The sequence below is a fragment of the Oncorhynchus clarkii genome, chromosome 30 (genome assembly GCF_045791955.1).
Source record: "Oncorhynchus clarkii lewisi isolate Uvic-CL-2024 chromosome 30, UVic_Ocla_1.0, whole genome shotgun sequence".
Taxonomy (NCBI): Eukaryota; Metazoa; Chordata; class Actinopteri; order Salmoniformes; family Salmonidae; genus Oncorhynchus; species Oncorhynchus clarkii.
The window spans coordinates 13,744,806-13,770,874 of NC_092176.1; the positions used below are offsets into that span (position 1 = coordinate 13,744,806).

At 42.4% G+C, this 26,069-nt stretch overlaps 1 protein-coding gene across 1 annotated transcript in view; it reads left to right on the forward strand.

Moving 5' to 3' along the window:
• The window catches only part of LOC139389350 (glutathione hydrolase 1 proenzyme-like), a 30,010-nt gene extending 4,257 nt beyond the window's left edge, over positions 1 to 25,753 (forward strand). The window contains exons 2-13 of the mRNA XM_071136030.1: positions 17,500 to 17,670; positions 17,798 to 17,928; positions 18,016 to 18,105; positions 19,025 to 19,217; positions 20,381 to 20,541; positions 20,687 to 20,836; positions 21,373 to 21,509; positions 23,217 to 23,404; positions 23,656 to 23,783; positions 23,931 to 24,043; positions 24,182 to 24,295; positions 24,428 to 25,753. Coding sequence (XP_070992131.1) covers positions 17,504 to 17,670; positions 17,798 to 17,928; positions 18,016 to 18,105; positions 19,025 to 19,217; positions 20,381 to 20,541; positions 20,687 to 20,836; positions 21,373 to 21,509; positions 23,217 to 23,404; positions 23,656 to 23,783; positions 23,931 to 24,043; positions 24,182 to 24,295; positions 24,428 to 24,574 — 1,719 coding nt within the window. The 5' untranslated portion in view covers positions 17,500 to 17,503 and the 3' untranslated portion in view covers positions 24,575 to 25,753. The remainder of the gene's footprint in view (positions 1 to 17,499; positions 17,671 to 17,797; positions 17,929 to 18,015; positions 18,106 to 19,024; positions 19,218 to 20,380; positions 20,542 to 20,686; positions 20,837 to 21,372; positions 21,510 to 23,216; positions 23,405 to 23,655; positions 23,784 to 23,930; positions 24,044 to 24,181; positions 24,296 to 24,427) is intronic.
• Positions 25,754 to 26,069: the final 316 nt, after the last annotated feature.

The following is a 26,069-nucleotide window of genomic DNA, read 5'->3' on the forward strand; positions in this document are numbered from 1 at the left end:
TTGGCTAGTAGTATACTCGGGAGCAGTGGGCGATGTGCCCGTCTAAAGCGCCTGACCAGAAGACCGCTCCGCCTCTTCTGCGGTGCCGTTATTTTGGGTCGCCTGCTGGGATCCGATCCATTGTCCTGGGTGGTGGACCAAACAGAGGATCCGCTTCGGGAAAGTCCTATTCCTGGTCATTATGTTGGTAAGTTGCTCTTATATCCAAGTTGCTTTTATATTCCTCCAAGCTGTATGTAATAAGACTTAAGATTTCCTGGGGTAACAGTGCAAGACATAATACATAAAAAAAAACAAAATACTGCATAGTTTCCTAAGAACGCGAAGCGAGGCAGCCATCTCTGTCTACGCTAGTCACGGTAATTGACCATTAATTAACATAAACACACTTAGCATCTCCTGGTTTCCAGACCTTGGGAACATCTACATTTAAAAAGTCAAATAAATCCATGTAAAATAGCCTACACCATCACAATAAATTAATTATTTATTTTAGACAGGTCTAAAGAAGCATGACATGAAGAAAATGTAGTCTATTTCAGAAGAACAGAAAAGCTTACTCTGTTATGTCCTTATGTTAGGCCCTGATCTGAATATGCCATGCCACTAATTCATTTAGCAGACCATAGTAACGATTAAAACATTCCCAAACCAGAAACCGTGGATTGATGGCAGCATTCGCGTGAAACTGAAAGCGCGAACCACTGCTTTTAATCAGGGCAAGGTGACCGGAAACATGACCGAATACAAACAGTGTAACTATTCCCTCCGCAAGGCAATCAAACAAGCTAAGCGTCAGTATAGAGACAAAGTAGAATCTCAATTCAACGGCTCAGACACAAGAGGTATGTGGCAGGGTCTACAGTATATCACGGATTACAAAAAGAAAACCAGCCCCGTCACGGACCAGGATGTCTTGCTCCCAGGCAGACTAAATAACTTTTTTGCCCGCTTTGAGGACAATACAGTGCCACTGACACGGCCCGCAACTAAAACATGCGGACTCTCCTTCACTGCAGCCGACGTGAGGAAAACATTTAAACGTGTCAACCCTCGCAAGGCTGCAGGCCCAGACGGCATCCCCAGCCGTGCCCTCAGAGCATGCGCAGACCAGCTGGCCGGTGTGTTTACGGACATATTCAATCAATCCCTATCCCAGTCTGTTGTTCCCACATGCTTCAAGAGGGCCACCATTGTTCCTGTTCCCAAGAAAGCTAAGGTAACTGAGCTAAACGACTACCGCCCCGTAGCACTCACTTCCGTCATCATGAAGTGCTTTGAGAGACTAGTCAAGGACCATATCACCTCCACCCTACCTGACACCCTAGACCCACTCCAATTTGCTTACCGCCCAAATAGGTCCACAGACGATGCAATCTCAACCACACTGCACACTGCCCTAACCCATCTGGACAAGAGGAATACCTATGTAAGAATGCTGTTCATCGACTACAGCTCGGCATTTAACACCATAGTGCCCTCCAAGCTCGTCATCAAGCTCGAGACCCTGGGTCTCGACCCCGCCCTGTGCAACTTAGTACTGGACTTCCTGACGGGCCGCCCCCAGGTGGTGAGGGTAGGCAACAACATCTCCACCCTGCTGATCCTCAACACTGGGGCCCCACAAGGGTGCGTTCTGAGCCCTCTCCTGTACTCCCTGTTCACCCACGACTGCGTGGCCACGCACGCCTCCAACTCAATAATCAAGTTTGCGGACGACACAACAGTGGTAGGCTTGATTACCAACAACGACGAGACGGCCTACAGGGAGGAGGTGAGGGCCCTCGGAGTGTGGTGTCAGGAAAATAACCTCACACTCAACGTCAACAAAACTAAGGAGATTATTGTGGACTTCAGGAAACAGCAGAGGGAACACCCCCCTATCCACATCGATGGAACAGTAGTGGAGAGGGTAGTAAGTTTTAAGTTCCTCGGCGTACACATCACAGACAAACTGAATTGGTCCACCCACACAGACAGCATCGTGAAGAAGGCGCAGCAGCGCCTCTTCAACCTCAGGAGGCTGAAGAAATTTGGCCGTAAGGCTCTCCAGAGGGTAGTGAGGTCTGCACAACGCATCACCGGGGGCAAACTACCTGCCCTCCAGGACACCTACACCACCCGATGTCACAGGAAGGCCATAAAGATCATCAAGGACAACAACCACCCGAGCCACTGCCTGTTCACCCCGCTATCATCCAGAAGGCGAGGTCAGTACAGGTGCATCAAAGCTGGGACCGAGAGACTGAAAAACAGCTTCTATCTCAAGGCCATCAGACTGTTAAACAGCCACCACTAACATTGAGTGGCTGCTGCCAACACATTGACTCAACTCCAGCCACTTTAATAATGGGAATTGATGGGAAATTATGTAAATATATCACTAGCCACTTTAAACAATGCTACCTAATATAATGTTTACATACCTTACATTATTCATCTCATATGTATACGTATATACTGTACTCTATCATCTACTGCATCTTTATGTAATACATGTATCACTAGCCACTTTAACTATGCCACTTTGTTTACATACTCATCTCATATGTATATACTGCACTCAATACCATCTACTGTATCTTGCCTATGCCGCTCTGTACCATCACTCATTCATATATCTTTATGTACATATTCTTTATCCCCTTACACTTGTGTCTATAAGGTAGTAGTTTTGGAATTATTAGCTAGATTACTTGTTGGTTTTTACTGCATTGTCGGAACTAGAAGCACAAGCATTTCGCTACACTCGCATTAACATCTGCTAACCATGTGTATGTGACAAATAATTTGATTTGATTTAGAACTCCATGACAGAATTCTATATTATTTTATAGTATGAAAAATAACTTTAACATAGCTCAATAAAATAAAAAGGATATTTTCTCCAAACAATTTGAGAAAGTGCACACATGCTATTCTGTGTTGAGTGGCTAACAAAGTAACAGGTACTCCTATATGCTTAATTTAGTTATTTATGTAAATTTAGTTGTGATAAAAATGTTGGGTGATATGTTTTGATATTTAATACATTCTAAGGCTGCATAATGCAACTCTAATGATGATTTGAAAAAAGTTGCATGAAAGGCATGAGCTCTGCTTTCTGTACACACTTCATCAGTCTCTCATTCAGTTTGACAAGCACTTGATAATGCCTCTAATTTCCCAGCTGCATCCCCTTTGTGTGTCCTTAATGCCACCTAGAAAAATCCATGCCTATTATAATTCCCTTAACTCTGCGCTGCATATCTATGCCAGTTAGGCTCTACACCCGTTGTAAAGCGGATTAATGTGCTTCATTTTAAGAAGTTATTTGGCCACTTTAGTTGTGATACAAACCTAATCAAAACATATAGACCTATGGGCTAGGCTACATGAGTTGTGCGACTTTGATTTGAAAAAGTTGCATGTGGTGTTTCTTGCCTTAAGCTGGGCATCATTCACAAGTGATAATATAGAATCAACAAGTGATAGGCTAATACTGTAACCCATCACACTATTATTGATTTAATCTTGTCTTTACATATACTAAATAATATGTGTGAAATTTGTTTTGATTTAGAATGGACCATTATCAAGCAACACTTACAAAACAGGCGCAGTGGAAAAATTGATTTCAACTAGACAATGAGCCAACTCACCTCCAGATTGTGTAAGGGCTATTTGACCAAGAAGGAGAGTGATGGAGTGCTGCATCAGATGACCTGGCCTCCACAATCACCTGACCTCAACCCAATTTAGATGGTTTGGGATGATTTGGACCGCAGAGTGAAGGAAAAGCAGCCAACAAGTGGTCAGCATATGTGGGAACTCCTTCAAAACTGTTAGAAAAGCATGTTAGGGAAGCTGATTAAGAGAATGCCAAGAGTGTGCCAAAATGTCATCAAGGCAATGGGTAGCTACTTTGAAGAATCTTAAATATAAAATATTTTTTGATTTGATTTTTACTTTTTTGGTTACTACATGATTCCATATGTTATTTCATAGTTTTGTCTTCACTATTATTCTACAATGTAGAATAATAGCACCCTAATAGCACCCTCAGAATAGCAGCACCCTCAGCACCATTACTTCCTGGGGCAATGCTTTTATCCTGTTTCCCTCTGTACACAGACCACATTTACAGTTGATGTCGGAAGTTTACATACACATACACTGTAGGTTGGATCCATTAAAACTCGTTTTTCAACCACTCCACAAATTTCTTGTTAACAAACTATAGTTTTGGCAAGTCAGTTAGGACATCTACTTTGTGCATTACACAAGTAATTTTCCCAACAATTGTTTACAGACAGATTATTTCACTTATAATTCACTGTATCACAATTACAGTGGGTTAGAAGTTTACATACACTAAGTTGACTGTGCCTTTAAACAGCTTGGTAATTCCAGAAAATTATGTCATGGTTTTAGGAGTTTCTGATAGGCTAATTGACATCATGTATTTCAAGGCCTACCTTCAAACTCAGTGCCTCTTTGCTTGACATCATGGGAAAATCCAACGAAATCATCCAAGACCTCAGAAAAACAATTGTAGACCTCCACAAGTCTGGTTCATCCATGGGAGAAATGTCCAAACGCCTGAAGGTACCACGTTCATCTGTACAAACAATAGTACGCAAGTATATACACCATGGGACCACGCAGCCGTCAAAACTCTCAGGAAGGAGACTCGTTCTGTCTCCTAGAGATGAACATACTTTGGTGTGAAAAGTGCAAATCAATCCCAGAACAACAGCAAAGGATGGCAGCATCATGTTGTGGGAGTCCTTTGCTGCAGGAGGGACTGGTGCGCTTCACAAAATAGATGGCATTATGAGGAAAGCAAAATTATGTGGATATATTGAAGCAACATCAAGACATCAGTCAGGAAGTTAAAGCTTGGTCGCAAATGGGTCTTCCAAATGGACAATGACCCCAAGCATTCTTCCAAAGTTGTGGCAAAACGACTTCAGGACAACAAAGTCAAAGTATTGGAGTGGCCATCACAAAGCCCTGACCTCAATCATATGGAAAATTTGTGGGCAGAACTGAAAAAGCGTGTGCGAGCAAGGAGGCCTACAAACCTGACTCAGTTACACAAGCTGTCAGGAGGAATGGGCCAAAATTCACCCAACTTATAGGAAGCTTGTGGAAGGCTACCCGAAACGTTTGACCCAAGTTAAACAATTTAAAGGCAATGCTACCAAATACTAATTGAGTGTATGTAAATTTCTGACCCACTGGGTGAATTAAATAAAAGCTGAAATAAATCATTCTCTCTACTATTATTATGACATTCCACATTCTTAAAATAAAAAGGTGATCCTAACTGACCTAAGACGGAATTTTTATGAGGATTAAATGTCAGGAGTTGTGAAAAACTGAGTTTAAATGTTAAAGGTGTATGTAAACTTCAGACTTCAACTGTATATACCTTTTCTATACTATTCTACAGTATCTCATTCACTTAATAATCAGCCACCAATTGTGCAAGTTCTCCCACTTAAGATGAGAGAGGCCTGTAATTTTCATCAAAGGTACACTTCAACCATGACAGACAATGACAAAAAAAATCCAGAAAATCACATTGTAGGATTTTTAATGAATTTATTTGCAAATTATGGTGGAAAATAAGTATTTGGTCACCTACAAACAAGCAAGATTTCTGGCTCTCACAGACCTGTAACTTCTTCTTTAAGAGCCTCCTCTGTCCTCCACTCGTTACCTGTATTAATGGCACCTGTTTGAACTTGTTATCAGTATAAAAGACACCTGTCCACAACCTCAAACAGTCACACTGCACTGTCGGAGCTAGAAGCAAGGGCATTTCGCTACACCCGCAATAACATCTGCTAATCACATGTATGTGACCAATAAAATTTGATTTGTTTTGAAGATCAATTTTTGGTTCAACCCCCGCATGGGAGAGGGAGATAAGGTCGGCGCAGAATGCTCTTTGTGTAAATTAACATGAAGATGTTCTCCTAACGATCCTTACGGAGGTGGAAGGAATTCTAGGCTCCAAGCCCCTTGGCTATGTTTCAGCAGATGTTGCAGACCCCGATCCAGTCACGCCCTATCTGCTCTTGATGGGGCGACATGATGCTTCACTCCCACATGCTGTATATGCAGACAAAGACCTTCTTGGACAATGCCGTTGGAAGCATAGTAAGGTCCTGGCTGACTACTTTGGACCCACTTCATGTGGAACTATTTCCCAAGTCTTCAGCAGAAGCAGAAGTGGTGGAAGGACACACCAGACTTGAAGGTTGGACAAGTGGCCATGATAGTGGTGCCTCGTTGCCCATCATACGGAGAGTGAAGACGATCCCAGGTGCAGATGAAAGGATCCGGACTGTGGAGGTCAAGGTCAAGAAACGAACCAATGTTGCCCTAATTGGTGGAGCTTCCTGCTGTGTTATACAATGCAGACCTACCTTCGTAGAAAGGAAGATGGAGGCTTTTACTAAATTCAAATTAGTTACACTAATTCTGGGGTGGTTGTATAAAAGCCTGTCAGATTTGAATTTAGAATCTCGCTAAATTTAATTAGATCTACATGGACATTTTATTGAACTTTCAGTTGGTTTTAGTGAATACCAGACCGTTTTTCCTTTGCAGGGATATGTGCATTTTCTACCAAATATAAGTCAGAAGAAATATTTATTTCACTTTTAGAATATTCCTGTTGCTATTGTTATATGTAAACACAAGTAATTAGTATGTAGAGAACAGGCTGGCGTCGATAGATGGCCACTCTGTTTCTAGTACCTAAGCAACTTTGCAGTATTTTGTATTTTTTGTGTTATTTCTCACATTATTAGCATATTATTGTGTTATTACATGCAGCCGGAAATACCTTGTGGATATCAGAGTGGCAGTAATACGACTTTCCTGAATTAGATCCTTTGTTCGTACCACTCAAGGCGATTGAACTTATCCTAGAGGCTGCTTCAAGACACTGCCGGTGGAGAAGAGGTATTCGGAGTGGACTTTTAGTCAGATGCAGGAGGCGTGCACACCATCCACCGCTTCTGAGTATATTACTCACTAATGCTCAGTCCCTGGACAAAAACGCAGACAAGCTCAGGACAAGGATCTCATTCCAGAGAGACATTAGGGACTGTAACATACTCTGCTCTACGGAATCATGGCTCACTCCAGATATACTGATCCCATCCATGCAGCCAGCTGGGTTCTCAGTACATTGCGCAGATAGGAATAAAGAACTCTCCAGAGAGAAGAAAGGTGGAGGTGTACTGTATGTTTCATGATTAATTACTCATGGTGCGTTTGTGGTAACATACAGGAACTCAAATCCTATTGTGCACCTGACCTAGAATACCTCACAATCAAACGCCAACTGCATTGTTATCTTCAGTCATCGTCACAGTCGTGCATATTCAACCTCAAGCCGATACCACGGCGGCTCTCAAGGAATTACTGCCCGCTAGAACTTGCGCAAGCTGGAAACCGCATATCCTGAGGATTTTGTAAGGCAAAGGTCCCACAGTTGACAGTGCATGTCAGAACAAAAACCAAGCCATGAGGTCGAAGGAATTGTCCGTAGAGCTCCGAGACAGGATTGTGTCGAGGCAAAGATCTGGGGAAGGGTACCAAAACATTTCTGCAGCATTGAAGGTCCCCAGGAACACAGAAGCCTCCACCATTCTTAAATGGAAGAAGTTTGGAACCACCAAGACTCTTCCTAGAGCTGACCGCCCGGCCAAACTGAGCAATGGGGGAGAAGGGTCTTGCTAAGGGAGGTGACCAAGAACCCGATGGGAGAACCTTACAGAAGGACAACCATCTCTACAGCACACCACCACTCATACCTTTATGGTAGAGTGGCCAGACGGAAGCCACTCCTCAGTAAAAAGCACATGACAGCCCACTTGGAGTTTGCCAAAAGGCACATAAAGACTCTCAGACCATGAGAAACAAGATTCTCTGGTCTGATGAAACCAAGATTGAACTCTTTGGCCTGAATGCCAAGCGTCACATCTGTAGGAAACCTGGCACCATCCCTATGGTGAAGCGTGGTGGTGGCAGCATCATGCTGTGGGGATGTTTTTCAGCGGCAGGGACTGGAAGAGTAGTCAAGATCAAGGGAAAGATGAACGGAGCAAAGTACAGAGTCCTGCTCCAGAGCGCTCAGCACTTTAGACTGGGGCGAAGGTTCACCTTCCAACAGGACAATGACCCTAAGTACACAGCCAAGACAACGCAGAAGTGGCTTCGGGACAAGTCTCTGAATGTCCTTCAGTGGCCCAGCCAGAGCCCGGACTTCAACCTGATCAAACATCTCTGGAGAGAACTGAAAATATCTGTGTAGCGACGCTCCCCATCCAATAATGGGAGAAACTCCCCAAATACAGGTGTGCCAAGCTTGTAATGTTATACCCAAGAGGACACGAGGCTGTAATTGCTGCCAAAGGTGCTTCAACAAAGTACTGAGTAAAGGGTCTGAATACTTATGTAAATGTGATATTTCAGTTTATTCTTTTTTATACGTTTTCTAAAATGTCTGAACCTGTTTTTGCTTTGTCATTGTAGGGTATTCCTTGTAGATTGAGGGGAAAAAACGATTTAATCAATTTTAGAATACGGCTGTAACGTAACAAAATGTGGAAAAAGTCAAGGGGTCTGAATACTTTCCGAATGCACTGTATATTCTCGGACTCCAACATTGCTCGTCTTAATATTTCTATATTTCCTAATTCCATTATTTTACTTTTACTTTTTTTTTTTTTTACTTTTATGTGTATTGTTAGGTATTACCACACTTTTGGAGCTAGGAACACAAGCATTTCGCTACACCAGCTAAATATGTGAATGCGACCAATACAATTTAATTTGGATGGGTAACTTAATTCAACAGTTCTTTTACCATCACCTGGTTAAAATGATGTTCCTAGAGACAATATCTCTCTCATCATCACTCAATGCCTAGGTTTACCTCCACTGAATTCACATCCTACCATAGCTTTGTCTGTACATTATGCCTTGAATCTATTCTATCGCGCCCAGAAACCTGCTCCTTTTACTGTCTGTTCCGAACGTACTAGACGAACAGTTCTTATAGCCTTTAGCCGTACCCTTATTCTACTCCTCCTCTGTTCCTCTGGTGATGTAGAGGTTAATCCAGGCCCTGCAGTGGCTAGCTCCACTCCTATTCCCCAGGGGCTCTCATTTATTGACTTCTGTAACCGTAAAAGCCTTGGTTTCATGCATGTTAACATTAGATGGCTCCTCCCTAAGTTTGTTTTATTCACTGCTTTAGCACACTCTGCCAACCCGGATGTCCTAACCGTGTCTGAATCCTGGCTTAGGAAGACCACCGAACACCCTGAAATTTCCATCCCTAACTATAACATTTCCCGACAAGATAGAACTGCCAAAGGGGGCAGTGTTGCAATCTACGGCAGAGAGAGCCTGCAGAGTTCTTTCTTACTATCCAGGTCTGTACCCAAACAATTCAAGCTTCTACTTTTAAAAATCCACCTTTCCAGAAACAAGTCTCTCACCGTTGCCGATTGCTATAGATCACCCTCTTCCCCCAGCTGTGCCCTAAACACCATATGTGAATTGATTGCCCCCCATATATCTTCAGAGATCGTGCTGCTAGGTGACCTAAACTGGGACATGCTTAACACCCCGGCCATCCTACAATTTAAGCTTGATGCCCTCAAACTCACACAAATTATCAATGAACCCACCAGGTACAACCCCAAATCTGTAAACACAGGCACCCTCATAGATATCATCCTAACCAACTTGCCCTCCAAATACACCTCTGCTGTTTTCAACCAAGATCTCAGCGATCACTGCCTCATTGCCTGCATCCGTAATGAGTCTGCGGTCAAACTACCAACCCTCATCACTGTCAAAAGCTCCCTAAAACACTTCAGCGAGCAGGCCTTTCTAATCGACCTGACCCGGGTATCCTGGAAGGATATTGACCTGATCCCGTCAGTAGAGGATGCCTGGTTATTCTTTAAATGGGCCTTCCTCACCATCTTTAATAAGCATGCCCCTTTCAGAAAATGTAGAACCAGGAACAGATATAGCACTTTGTTCTCTCCAGACCTGACTGCCCTTGACCAGCACAAAAACATCCTGTGCAGTTCTGCATTAGCATCGAATAGCCACCCTGATATGCAACTTTTGGTTGCAATATATATTACATATTACTTTTGGAACCAATATACACAGGCAGGAAACACTGTCACCACCGATATAAAAACACTATAATTGAGAATTTCAATAAGCATTTTACTACGGCTGGCCATGCTTTCCACCTGGCTACCCCTACCTCGTTCAACAGCCCTGCACCCCCCCACAGTAACTCGCCCAAACCTCCCCCATTTGTCCTTCACCCAAATCCAGATAGCTGATGTTCTGAAAAAGCTGCAAAATCTGGACCCCTACAAATCAGCTGTTATAGACAATCTGGACCCTCTCTTTCTAAAATTATCTGCGTAAATTGTTGCAACCCCTATTACTAGCCTGTTCAACCTCTCTTTCGTATCGTCTGAGATTCCCAAAGATTGGAAAGCTGCCGTGGTCATCCCCCCCTTCAAAGGGGGAGACACTCTAAGCCCAAACTGCTACAGACCTATATCTATCCTACCCTGCCTTTCTAAGGTCTTTTCGAAAGCCAAGTTAACAAACAGATTACCGACCATTTCAAATCCCACCGTACCTTCTCCTCAATGCAATCTGGTTTCAGAGCTGGTTATAGGCGCACCTCAGCCACGCTCAAGGTCCTAAACGATATCATAACCGCCATCGATAAGAGACATTACTGTGCAGCCGTATTCATCGATCTGGGCAAGGCTTTCGACTCTGTCAATCACCACATTCTTATTGGCAGACTCAACAGCCTTGGTTTCTCAAATGATTGCATCGCCTGGTTCACCAACTACTTCTCCGATAGAGTTCAGTGTGTCAAATCGGAGGGCCTGTTGTCCGGACCTCTGGCAGTCTCTATGCTGGTGCCACAGGCTTCAATTCTCAGGCTGACTCTCTTCTCTGTATACATCAATGATGTCGCTCTTGCTGCTGGTGAGTCTCTGATCCACCTCTACGCAGACGACACCATTCTGTATTCTTCTGGCCCTTCTTTGGACACTGTGTTAACAACCCTCCAGATGAGCTTCAATGCCATACAACTCTCCTTCCGTGGCCTCTTCAACCGATCGCTGCCTGCATCTGCCTGCCCGTCCAACATCACTACTCTGGACGGTTCTGACTTAGAATATGTGGACAACTACAAATACCTAGGTGTCTGGTTAGACTGTAAACTCTCCTTCCAAATTCACATCAAACATCTCCAATCCAAAGTTAAATCTAGAATTGGCCTCCTATTCCGCAACAAAGCATCCTTCACTCATGCTGCCAAACATACCCTCGTAAAACTGACCATCCTACCGATCCTCGACTTTGGCGATGTCATTTACAAAATAGCCTCCAACACTCTACTCAACAAATTGGATGCAGTCTACCACAGTGACATCCGTTTTGTCACCAAAGCCCCATATACTACCCACCACTGCGACCTGTATGCTCTCGTTGGCTGGCCCTCGTTACATATTTGTCGCCAAACCCACTGGCTCCAGGTCATCTATAAGTCTTTGGTAGGTAAAGCTCCGCCTTATCTCAGCTCACTGGTCACCACAGCAGCACCCACCAGTAGCACACGCTCCAGCAGGTATATCTCACTGGTCACCCCCAAAGCAAATTCCTCTTTTGGCCACCTTTTCTTCCAGTTCTCTGCTGCCAATCACTGGAACAAACTGCAAAAATCACTGAAGCTGGAGACTCATATCTCCCTCACTAGCTTTAAGCACTAGCTGTCAGAGCAGCTCACAGATCACTGCACCTGTACGTAGTCCATTTGTAAATAGCCCATCCAACTACCGCATCCCCATATTGTTTTGTTTGTTTGCTCCTTTGCACCACATTATCTCTATTTGCACATCTATCATTCCAATGTTTAATTGCTATATTGTAATTACTTCGCCACCATGGCCTATTTATTGCCTTACCTCCCTTGTCTTACCACATTTGCACACACTGTATATAGACTTTTTTTCCTACTGTATTGTTGACTGTGTGTTTATTTATTCCATGTGTCGTTGTTGTATGTGTCGAACTGCTTTGCTTTATCTTGGTCAGGTCGCAGTTGTAAATGAGAATTTGTTCTCAACTAGCCTACCTGGTTAAATAAAGGAGAGAAAAAAATGTATAACCTGTTTCGTCATTAAAACTCCTAGGCTGGGCTTCTGTGTCTGTCATCACTCTTTGACCGGAGTGCAGTCCGGAATCCGTCTACTCACTCTCCTGCTGTAACAGACGAGGTCCATTACAGAGAATGGGATGGCAGTAGGGAGGAAGACATTAAGGGAAGAGAGAGGGTGAATGTGTAGCTCTAATGGGTGCATTAGACAGCAGAGAGTGGAGGTGAGATCCTGCCCTGTCCATACCAGGGGATAAAGGGGTGGGATGACAGGGAGGAAGGGGGGCAGCACTCACACCCACAGTCCCATAAGACAATAGGAGCAGAAGAGTAGTCAACCGGTGACCTGTCAGTAGAAGAGACTGTACCGTGAGTTAGGTGGACTGTGGTGGGGGTATTGATCTGGGCTGTGCAGACATCCAAATTGCACTTAGACTAATAACTGAGAATTGCCATTTGTGCTTCGTTTCAACCCAATGCAAGATATTGTAGTGGCAAATAAACCTTATTTTAAGCCATTTATGGACAAAACACAGTCGACATGACATAGGTCACAATTAAATTGACCAAATCAAATGCAGGTTTTCCAACTAATGTCAATACTAAACACATTATATTATCATTACATCATTATGGGTGGAATGGCATAAGAAAATGTAATGAAATAGGAACACTTTATTAATGAAAGAAATCAGCTTTAATTCTACAGAACGACACTTAGTAGTAGTCCCATGTTTAACACCACTGCTGTTGCACATAGAATTCCCTATTTATGAGAATAAATAGCAGAATCACTCTATCCCACAAGCTGGTCCAGCATCCTGTTTCTGGTATTATTAGAAACTCTGAAAAGTGCATGCACTCAGACAAATCTGTGCAATATGTTATGTCTATCATATTGTGAATAGTAATTGTGATATTGTTCAAGGTTTATTTGAAATAGCAGCAGCACCTGTGGTGCCATGGAAATGACCAGATGCCAGGGATGACAGTGAGAGTAGTGGGCCTAATAGTTTAAAAACACCTCCTTCAAAAACAGGTCAATAGTAGAAGCACCTGTGGCCACTGTATGGGTGGGTAGTCTACTTCAAATGTAGGTTCAATAATGTTGAGGAGCTCCTGCATAAACGGACATTTTGGGACTTATCCACGACAGTCTAAATTACCCATGCTGCATATGATGCAAGGTTTATATATCTGTTCGAAAAATTATAATCAAACTTATTGGAATGGGACAGACAATACACATGGTGACAAGCAGCGCAGTGATGACAGGCATTTGCCATGAAAGCAGATCGATGCACATTTGCGCGATGTAGGCATACTGTGCGCAATTTTGATCAATTCATACGCAATAATTCCAATGTAGATAGTTTGTCCTTACCTTCCTCAATAGTTTAAGCACGTCGGTTGCCTGATCTATCCTGCGATCACGGAGCAGCTTTTGTATCTCTCGAATCCATGCCACTCGCCTCACGTAGGGACTATGATTTGACCGCCTCAGCATCCCCGGCAGTTTATCTGATTTCAGCATCATCGTAAACAGAAAGTCGCCGCCTTGAATTCTACCTCTGTCGCCTTCTCCTGTGCTGTTAAGAATCTTGCAACGCCTTTTCGTAAAATTCTCATTGTCCAGACTACTCTGTCTACTTAATCTAGAACCCATATTTAAATGTTTATATCGACAGTATTTTACAATTGCGCAATGCAACCATAATACATTATTACCCTGTCTAAACTCAGAAATATACCCCAGTTCAATAGCCCATATGTTATTTGTAGCCTACTATTGTTGACAGCAACACAGCACAATATTCCTGATTTGCCTGTTAACGGATATTCAACGACTGTCTATTGCGCCCGTGACACATTTACGAGGACAGAGGAATGCTCTGTTAATTTTATGATCTCTGAAGGTCTCGTGCCTTTAAGCTGTTGTTTAGGTTTGTGCAGTGTTGCAAGGCAGACATCAGAATCGTGGCGCGCATAACCAATCACAGCCTTCTTCTGCCATTGCGCGCTCTTCGAAGTTACGACACGCCCTTCTCACGAATTCAATTTAGGAAGGTGCATGGTATGGCCACTGAGTGCACAGCCTTTATTAAGACACACCTGTTGTGAATCAACTCTACCACCTTTATTTAGGCTGCTGTAACATTGCACTGTATTTGCATTAAACCTTTTGCAGCATTCATATGGATGGCATGGGGGTTGTTTGTTATAAAAATGATCAGTGAGACCAGTTTGGGTTGGGGCCACAGTGCTTTATTGTCTTACATTCATGGTAAGTTGGTGGTTGAAGATATCCCTCTAGTGGTGTGGGGGCTGTGCTTTGGCCAAGTGGGTGGGGTTATATCCTTCCTGTTTGGCCCTGTCCGGGGGTGTCCTCGGATGGGGCCACAGTGTCTCCTGACCCCTCCTGTCTCAGCCTCCAGTATTTATGCTGCAGTAGTTTATGTGTCGGGGGGCTAGGGTCTTCTCCTGTCCTATTCGGTGTCCTGTGTGAATTTAAGTGTGCTCTCTCTAATTCTCTATTTCTCTCTTTCTTTCTCTATCTCGGAGGACCTGAGCCCTAGGACCATGCCTCAGGACTACCTGACATGATGACTCCTTGCTGTCCCCAGTCCACCTGGCCGTGCTGCTGCTCCAGTTTCAACTGTTCTGCCTTATTATTATTGGACCATGCTGGTCATTTATGAACATTTGAACATCTTGGCCATGTTCTGTTATAATCTCCACCCGGCAGAAGAGGACTGGCCACCCCACATAGCCTGGTTCCTCTCTAGGTTTCTTCCTAGGTTTTGGCCTTTCTAGGGAGTTTTTCCTAGCCACCTAGCTTCTACACCTGCATTGCTTGCTGTTTGGGGTTTTAGGCTGGGTTTCTGTACAGCACTTTGAGATATCAGCTGATGTACGAAGGGCTATATAAATAAATTTGATTTGATGATTCCCTAGTCACAGGGGCCATCAGGGGTTCAGAACAGTATGCAGCAATAATAGACAATGGTAAGCGCATAGAAATAGAATCCTACTATTTGGAACCCTATCTATGGGTGAGCTGCTGTTAAATCCACAAGGGAGCACATGCTGTGCATTTGAGCAATCTATGGAAGTAAGTTCATCATCAACTATAAGCTGTGTGATTTATACTATCAAAATGATTTGGATATCATTGTTTGATATTGAGATAATTTTGGGGGGAATTGGAATTCTGTCAAGTGTTCTGACATGGTTGGCAGGGATAAAATACTGTGTAATTTGTTGTGAAATAGGCTATTGTGTGATTCAATTATAATCACTTCTGGACTCCGTCAAAGAGCATATTATACATCTAATAAAGGATTACAAGGAACTTTACAATTTTAAAATGCAATGTGAAAAATATTTTTGTTTTAACCATCTGTTCTGTCTAGAATGACATGGCTACCCCAATTCCCGTCAAGTCCTATCCAACTACTTCATATGTCTCCAGTGTTTGTCTGGTAAAATATGGTATGTCTGGCCAAATCAACATTACTGAACACTGAACACGTCATTTGATTGAGGCAACATGCTGTTGTGTGTGCCAAAGCTAGTTCTGGCAATTTAGTGTGGTTATAAAAATGATTACACATGCTGATTAGGCTATGTTGATTACCGGTCAATTACAGAGACAGAACATGTGGTTAAGGCTGAAAGTAAGGAGCTTTTTATGCTGTAAATCAGTAGTGCTGCTGGACACCAAAGGACTAGGCTAAATGTTACTGAGTAACTCATTACAGTGTTCAGTAACTCATTACAGTGTATTTTTGTTCTCTTCTGAACAGCTTAGTTCTAAAGTGTAGGCCAAATATCAGGGTTACATCTATTGTGTAAGCGTTGCCAAATGGTTGATAAGACAAACTCTTAATATCGTAAATTGTTATTTTATAACACAATGTACTTTATGGTGAAGAGTACATTGATGTGGTTGCCATGTTTTCTGTGTAGCCCAAGGGAAATTCCTCAGAAATGGAATTACAATGAGACTCAGATTTTTCACTTTAAAATATATTTCAAAGTTTAACCAATAGCAGAAACCGTTATTTGAGATGTTCAACTTTGAAATCAATGGATTTTGTTTGGTATACGTTGAGTTAAAGAAGGATTTTCAGAATTGAGACAATTGAGACATGGATTGTGTATGTGTGCTATTCAGAGGGTGAATGGGGAAGACAAAATATTAAAATGCCTTTGAATGGGGTATGGTAGTAGGTGCAGGGCACACCAGTTTGTGTCAAGAACCGCAACGCTGCTAGGTTTTTCACCCTCAACACTTTCCTGTGTGTATCAAGAACGGTCCACCACCCAAAGGACATCCAGGCAACTGGACACACACAACATGGGCCAGCATCCCTGTAGAATGCTATCAAAACCTTGTAGAGTCCATGCCCTGATGAATTGAGTCTGGGGCATGAGGGGGTTTAAGTCAATACTAGGAAGGTGTTCTTAATGGTTTGTACACTCAGGGTATTTGTCCAATTTCTTGTATCTTACTCTTAATTTTATGCTTCCTATGTAACGGAGACCGGGGTTGGTTGTCACAGTGTTTGTCACAGGGCTGTGTGGTAATTTAAAGATAAAAATGTGTGTCCACTAATTTACACATGGTAAATTCAGGCCAGGATCACAAAACATTGAGGGGAGAGGAATATTATCATTTTTCAAGGGTAAAAGTAAATATTCACTTGAAATAAAGTGTATCATCATTAGACAAATGTACAATCACAAGGAATTCACACATTTACATTTTTAGACTCTTATGGTCAGCTCTTTGCTCCCTGCTCAATCAACCTCAATCCCAGGTAGTAGGATACCACGATTATCTACCAGTAGTTTTGGTTTTATTATGCTTGAGTTGAAAGTTTAATGGAGCTTGTCAAATAGAAACCATCACCTCTGTACCATTTTGAAACTCACAGAAAACATTAAGTGACACATGCAGGGAACTCAAGGGACAGCCTCTGACAGTTTAGATTTGAGTCACATGTATATGATTGAAAACCCACAGCATGCTCCATGGGGGACCTCTGCATTGGGAGGATAGTGATGACATTAAGATACAATGCCCATGGCGCTTTGCAGGTTTCTTTGACAGTGTTTCATCAGGCAGACACAGCACTAAGACTAACTGCATGCTAAAAAAAGCCTACTACTTCTAACTATATGATCAATTAAAACAGGAAGACACAGGCAAGGCTCCTGTAAGGCTCCTGTCTAACTGTAAGATGTGTTGGTGTGTTGGTTCCCCTGGGCAGGAAAATGGTCTGGAAGTACTGGGTGGCTGGCCTGGTGGTTTTCCTGGTGGCTGCAGTAGGAGTATCCGTGTGGGTGTTCATGGGGGTGGGAAACAAGAACCCCATCTCAGACCATTTCTACTCAAAAGCTGCCGTGGCTACAGATGCTGGGATATGCTCTGAGGTGGGGAGGTAAGTAACGTAACACGAGCCAACTAATTCCCTTTGATACAATGATTCATGGTACAAGCTTAGTCAAATGACAGGACACGATTAAGCTCTACAAGGAGCTTTAAGTGTGTGTGTGTGCGTACCCTAGGGACATCCTGAAGAGGAACGGCTCAGCGGTGGATGCATCTATCGCCGCCCTGCTGTGTGTTGGCCTCCTGAACGCTCACAACATGGGCATTGGAGGGGGTCTCTTCTTCAACATCTACAACGCTTCCACAGGTGAGTCAGTGAGTCCTCAAGACACCACAAATTATAAAGGCTTACAAACACATCCATTTGTCTGTATTTTGTATCACTGCTCGACAGGGAAGGTAGAAACCATTGACGCAAGGGAGACAGCCCCCATGAACGCGACAGAAGACATGTTTGGCAATAACACCCAGCTTTCTCGGAAAGGTACCATTTTTACTGTTCTGGAATGTATGTCAGGTTCAGGGTAGACTAGGCAGGTTCTGTAGTTCAAACCATCCTGAGATAACAGTTGAATAGTAATATCGTAGCTGTCATGTATCACAGTGGGGTAGGGATAGAGAGAAGTTAACACTGTGTTTGAACCTTCTGGCAGCCTCTTCCCGGATCTTCCATCATTCTAAGGAAAATGAGCTCTAATCTTCTGCATCATATTGTTAAGTAATTTTGTAATCAATGTTCATAAATTTAAATTATCTTTATCTGTCTGCTACCCAGAGGTTGTAAAGTTCTGGTCTTAAATGAAACAGACAGAATTCCCAGCTCACAATTGATCAGATCCAAGTTTATTTGCGAGAGCTCCGCTGTGCATTCACAAAGACGTTCCTTTTATAGCATTCTAACCTACACACATCCATACACACTAAGATTTGGATTCTCTCTTCTTCTCTTAAAGTCTCCCCTGAGTTTATTACCACTCAGCTGACAGTTCCAGTCCCCCACAGATACGGGAAACCTGGAGGGGCTCTCCCTGTCCTATTTTATCTCTCCAGAGTTATTGCTGGGTCGGTTCAAACATAGGTTAAGCATCCTCTTTGTTTTCGTTAGGCACACACATACATTCCTTTCTTCCCCCCTCCAACCTAGTTGGGGCTGTGTTTATTATTTTTAATTACTCCTTGTTCATGCTACATAACCTCTAATCCCTAATGGCTAAGTTTCTGTGTAGAATTATTTAATCATTTATCTTAAACCTTCATAAAATCTTTTTAACACATATGCATTGCTAAGGGGGCAACAGTTTGACCTGTCAAAATGGGGAAATGGACTGATATGCATTTTAAATCCTTTCTGGGCAGGGTTCCAACTTTGTGCAAAATGTGGTAAAGACTTCTTTGCATAACAGGTGGATTGTCTATAGCCATTCCAGGGGAGATCCGTGGTTACGAGATGGCACACAGGAGACACGGCAGGCTGCCATGGAAGGAGCTGTTTGAGCCAAGCATTAAGTTGGCACGCGTAGGTTTCCCTATCGGCAAAGCCCTGGCCAAGGCCATCGCCAGCAACAAGGACGCTATTCAAGGAGATGCCAATATGTGGTGAGGATAGGACAGAAGATCAAAGAAAACAAATATGGAAAAAAAAATCTGTAATTGCTATATTACTACTACTACCACTATTATTACTACTATTACTACTAAAACCACTTCTACAAATCTAATAATATTGACAACGACAGACTTAAGTGATATGGATGGTTGATAATAGCTACCCTTTAATGACAGTGTAAATGAAATGTTCTATAACAGGGATGGGCAACTTTGATGGGGGTGGAGGCCACAAAAAATCTGAACTCATTATGAGTGGCTCGCAGGTCTGTGTACCAACATCCATACCCACACATACAGTCAGTGTCGGCCCTAACCTTTTTGGCCCTAAGTGACATTTTGTTGGATGGCCCCCACCTTGCGAGCAGAACATTTTAGCAGCCCCCTCTTGACAGCGTTTTAGAGTAAATTCTACACATATTGCCATGTGGCATGGAGGGGGTGCTGCCGTTTTAAAGCAAGTTTGCTGCAATTCTACACATTTTGCCATGGGGTGGAGAGAAGATTTAGCAATTGCATAACTAATTTCATGCAATTCTATTCATTTTGCCATGGGACTGAGAGTAAAATGTGCAGTTTTACAGCTAATTTCCTTGAAATTCTACAAATTTTGCCATAGGGTGGAGAATTGTTTTTTCAGTTTTGAATATGATATCTGAGTAACAGTGAATAACAAAATCAATGGGGTCCCCTGGTCGGTAATTTGACAACGATTACTACACATTTAGATAGCTGGCTAGACTAATTTACCAATCAAAAAATGTTTAGCTGACATAGGCTAGTTGAGTGACTGACATAACAAGATAAAAACAGCTGATGTCCAACAACATTTCTAAATGTCACCTTGTGTGATCTACTATTCTAACTCTCAACATTAAGTTCAGACCCCGACTGAGTTCATCCCTGCTCAATAAAGTGCTGTAATTGAATTATTAGTTGGATTTTAACACATTGATATATTGCAACCAAAAAAATGTGATTACATTGATGTCCAGAATTCATGGCTTCCTCTGTGATTTATTATGACCAATGATGATTTGATTGGCCGCTGTAAAACCTATGATGACAATTATATGGGAATGCTGGTCCTTTTACTCTCCAGATTTACTTGAATAACTCCTGATAAGTTTTCTGCTCCTGTTTTTGTATTCCAGCGAAGTGTTCTGTGACTCCCAGAAAAACATCCTGAAGGAAAATGATATCATTAAATTTCCCAAACTAGCAGACACCTACAAGAGGATAGCGGAGGAAGGACCTGATGTTTTTTACAATGGGACAATGGCACAAACAATTGTTGATGACATCCAGGCAGCAGGTCTTTCTCTATTTCTTGTGCATTATAATATTCTATTAAAGCTCATCATTCTTGCTGTACACACTATGATGATGATTAGGCAAGACAGATCTGATAGGCAGTTTGCCGATGTGCTTCTTTAGCCGTTATTATTTTCACGTCTCAGGTGGGATTATCACCCTGGAGGACCTGTTGGACTACAGGCCTGTGTTGAATGAGAACCCACTGAAGCTGACCGTGGGCGAGTATACCATGCACGTCCCAGATGCCCCCTCCAGCGGCCCAGTCCTGGCACTCATACTCAACATAGTGGACGGTGAGCAGCAGCCTAGATAACTGAGTGTGAACATCATCATCCACCACTAGTGACTGTAAACAAACAGCTCAGGCCTCCCAGTTTGTCATCTCATCTTAAGAGAGATTTGCTGTAAGCTCTCTGGACATTATCTCACTGGAAATGAACTAAACTGCACTAGTCCTCTACATCTTGACATCAACCATAGCTGTTAGCTAACAAGGACTGAATCAGATGGAAATGACCCTGTGATGGAAACATCGAATTACATTAAAACTGTATCTTTGATAAATGAACACAGTTCTTTTTTTGGGCTGACATATTAGATCGATTAAATGTGGCCCGGCCCGTGAGGGATTTTGTAAGCTCTTTGGGGGGGATAATGAATCGATACATTTTCAAATAACTCCCCTTTTTCTAACCACAAATTCATTTTGAAGAACAAATTGGTTGCCAAAAAATCAGTGAGGCCATCCGTTGAATTTTGAAATCCTTAGGGTCAAAAAGTGTAATCACCTGTCTATTAGATCAACATTTTTTGTGTGCTTTTTCTACAGGGTATAACTTCACTGGCACAAGTGTTTCAACGGACGAGAAAAGGACTCTGACGTATCACCGCATCGTGGAGGCTTTCCGGTTTGCTTATGCCAAGAGGAGCAAACTAGGGGATCCACGCTATCTCAATATCACTGATGTGAGAACCCTGACACACAGCTTTCAAATAGAAAGTTTCACTCACACATATATATACACAGTGCATCCAGGAAAGTATTCAGACGTCTTGACTTTTTCCACATTTTGTTACCTAACAGCCTAATTCTAAAATTAATTAAATTGTCACCCCCCCCCCCCCCCCCCAGCTTAAGATTTTTTTGTAAATGTATTACAAATAAAAAACTGGAATATTACATTTACATAAGTATTCAGACCTTTGGAAATTATTACAGCCTTGAGTCTTCTTGGGTATGACGCTACTAGCTTGGCACACCTGTATTGGGGAGTTTCTCACATTCTTCTCTGGAGATCCTCTCAAGCTCTGTCAGGTTGGATGGGGAGCGTTGCTGTACAGCTATTTTAAGGTCTCTCCAGAGATGTTTGATTGGGTTCAAGTCCGATATCTGGCTGAGCTACTCAGACATTCAGAAACTTGTCCTGAAGCCACTCTTGCATTGTCTTGGCTGTGTGCATAGGGTCGTTGTCCTGCTGGAAAGTGAACCTTCACCCCAGTCTGAGGTCCTGAGTGCTCTGGAGCAGGTTTTAATCAAGAATCTCTCTGTACTTTTCTCCATTCATATTTCCCTCAGTCCTGACTAGTCTCCCAGTCCCTGCCGCTGAAAAACATCCCCACAAAATGATGCTGCCACCACCATGATTCAACGTAGGGATGGTGCCACGTTTTCTCCAGAAGTGACGCTTGACATTTAGGCCAAAGAGTTCAATCTTGGTTTCACCAGACCAGAGAATCTTGTTTCTCATGGTCTCAGAGTCCTTTAGGTGCCTTTTGGGAAACTCCAAGCGGGCTGTCATGTGCCTTTTACTGGGGAGTGGCTTCCATCTGGCCACTCTACAATAAAGGCCTGATTGGTGGAGTGCTGCAGAGATGGTTGTCCTTCTGGAAGGTTCTCCCATCTCCACAGAGGACCTCTGGAGCTCTATCAGAGTGACCATTGGGTCCTTGGTCACTTCTATGATCAAGGGCCTTCTCCGCCGATAATTCAGTTTGGCCGGGCGACCAGCTCTAGGAAGAGTCTTGGTGGTTCCAAACTTCTTCCATTTAAGAATGATGGAGGGCACTGTGTTCTTGGGGTCCTTCAATGCTGCAGAAATGTTTTGGTACCCTTCCCCAGATCTGTGCATTGACACAATCCTGTCTCGGAACTCCACGTACAATTCCTTTGACCTCATGACTTGGTTTTTCCTGTGACTGTCAACTTTGGGACCTTATATAGGCAGGTGTGTGCCTTTCCAAATCATGTCCAATCAATTGAATTTACCACAGGTGGACTCCAATCAAGTTGTAGAAACATCTCTAGGATGATCAATGGAAACAGGATGCACCTGAGCTCCACTTTGAGTCTCATAGCAATGGTTCTGAATACTTACTGTATGTACATTTCATTTTTTATACATATGTAAACATTTCTTAAAATCTTTCGCTTTGTCATTATGGGGTGTTGTGAGTAGATTGATGAGGAGTTTCTCTTTTAATAAGGCTGTAATGTAACAAAATGTGGAAAAGGGGAAGGGGTCTGAATACTTTCCAAATGTGCTGTATTTGACTTAAAAATGGTTTGTAGTGGTTTACTGAACATGTTCTATAATCACATGCTGTTGACTGCTGTTCAACATTGCCAGGAGAAACTAATTTAATTCCTATTTGATGATTTTATCTTCTCTCCAGCTCATCCACAACATGACCTCAGACTACTTTGCTGACAGAATCAGGAGCAAGATCACAGATGACACCACTCATCCCGACAGCTACTACGAGCAAGATTATTTTGTCCCAGACAATCATGGGACAACACACCTGTCCGTCATAGCTGAGGATGGAAGTGCTGTGGCTGCCACCAGCACAATCAATCTATAGTAAGAGTCCTACAAGGCAAGACCTCCTCTGAGACAATAGGACTGATGAATACATAATGCCACAGGGTAGATTATAGATATCCAGAGACAGATCCTTAATATAGTATACATGCGCACTCTAAATAAACTTTGTTGCCGATGGTCTTACTAAGAATCTTCTATTTGCATTTAACCCAAAAATAACATGTATAGGTTACTTAACTCCTATAATTACTTAACTCTAGCTACTTAACTATCATTCCTATCTTCAGCTTTGGCTCAAAAGTCATGTCCCGATCCACTGGCATCATTTTCAATGATGAGATGGATGACTTTAGCTCTCCATATATCACCAACGGCTTTGGAATCCCTCCATCTCCTAACAACTTCATCCAGCCTGGTGAGAATAGGAACTGAAATCAATATCCTTATTGCTGGTAGGCTACTGAAAGTTCTCAATTTACACATGGCTCCAGTTTGAACCTTGGCTGGTTTGTTTTCTGAGAATACCTTTTGGTCTGAAGATTGATCTACCTTTCATTTTTAGGTAAAAGGCCTCTCTCTTCTATGTGCCCAACTATTATCTCTGACAAAGACAATAGAGTGAAAATGGTGGTGGGAGCCTCTGGTGGAACAAAGATCACCACAGCAACTGCCCTAGTAAGTTTTGATCCATGCACATAAATGTACTCTCTGAAACAGATATAGCCTTTACTAACACATGATATCCATCTATCCTTACATAGTGATATTGTGATGAATCAGAGGACAAGAAGCTTCCTTTTCTCATTTACATAGGTGATTCTGAATACCTTGTTCTTTGACTACGACCTCAAAAAAGCTGTGACACTACCTCGAATTCACAATCAACTCAACCCAAATATGACTGTAGTGGAGGACGGCTTTGAAAAGGTGGGTAATTCTGAACAATATTGCATCGTATATTGTTGAATTTAAAAAATTGGTTTCTTAACTCTGGACTTTAATCTGTGTGTGTGTGTGTGTGTTTATTTCTGTGTTTATGCATGTGTGTTTGTGTAAAAGAGTGTATTAGATGGCCTGGTAAAGAAGAACCATGTGACAGAGCTGCTGATGACTCCTGATTCAGTGGTTCAGGCGGTGGTGAGACAAGGGGAGCGGCTCTGTGCCGAGTCCGACCCCAGGAAAGGGGGCTATCCAGCGGGCTACTGAGTCTTACCTCACCTCTTCCTTCTCAAACCTGGAGTGTACCTCCATAAAAAGGCAGGGATAGAGCTAAGTATCTGGAAAGACACGAAAACAATGCCTCCTCAAGGTGACACAGCCACTCGCTTTCTTCAGCTGAAATTCATTTCAAGACGTGGAAAATGACTTTACTCCACATCAATACCTCCTCCCTTCACACCAAATAATCGGCGGCATTTCTGCTTTTATTTCAGCATTACTCATTATTTATTTTTGTGTTTTGAAAAAGAAGTGAGGTTGCAACTCTGAAAGTGGCATTTTTTAAATCCTAGCTGTATCAAGAGATCATCATTATCAATTATCCTGAAGATGGAAGTTTATTAATGCAATGCAGTGGGGTAGCAGAAAGCTGGACTGCAACTTTCGTTTCCTGCTGGATGTAAATACCAATGGGCCAGAACTTTATGGACGCCATGAATCTTCTGATATACATTATGAAATAGTTTGCCTAGGAAGTATTAGCCAACATATTAGTCAAATTACTCTGTGATGATGAGCGGTCATTCTGTTTGACAGAAAAAGAGCCATTTATCTGAGATTTAAGGAAAGCAATGTTTTAGGGGAGAATATGAACACCAATATGGAAGGTTGTCAAAGTAGTTTGTCTGTCCATTGAACAAATCAAATGTAGAGACATTACTGTTTTATCTCTCCATCAAGGAAAAATGGTCTGTATGTTTTAACCTCAGGCCTTAACCTCAGGTCTTAACTGGTCAGGTTGCTATATCTGTTGGTGCTTTATGGGTTGGCTAAATCACAAACATATCTGGCAACCAGGCTACAGGTCTACCTGCCTTATGAAGATGTTGGTCACAGGTAGCTACATTTTTCCTTTCATGAGGAAGCATATTCTGATCTGTTAACTGAAAACTGTGATTTCTGTTTTTCTGATTTCATCTCAACTCTGACCGTTGCCCATGGTGGCCTATTGTTAACAAGGGCTCAAATATGGCTGCCATTTAACTATTCAAATGGTACTTTTACATTTTTTGTGATGCAGAATGTTGAAAAAAACACATTGTTCATGTTTAATATGGAGTAAGACCATAGCAGTACAGTGAATGCATAGTGTATTTTACATTTGCAGATTTATATTTTTAAACATGCATTGTTCTCATGCCATGCTTGTTATTAAAATGTTTAAAATAAGATATATTTTACATTAGTCAGCCTGTTCCCCATATTTTTAGAGGCATCTTTCTCTGCATCGATACCTGTAACCAAAGAACGGATGAAAAATGTACACAATAGATTAATAACAGCTACATGATGTCTAAACAACTGACTGAAGTACAATTTTACACCTACAACCTAAAAATTGGGCTCGACTTCCTTCAATAGCCCGAAGAACAAAAGCAGCTTCCTTCTGACAAATCTTAGCAAGATGTGGCTTTTACAAAAGCCTCCAAATGGATTTTTGACTTTTTTGTTTTACCTTTATTTAGCCAGGCAAGTCAGTTAG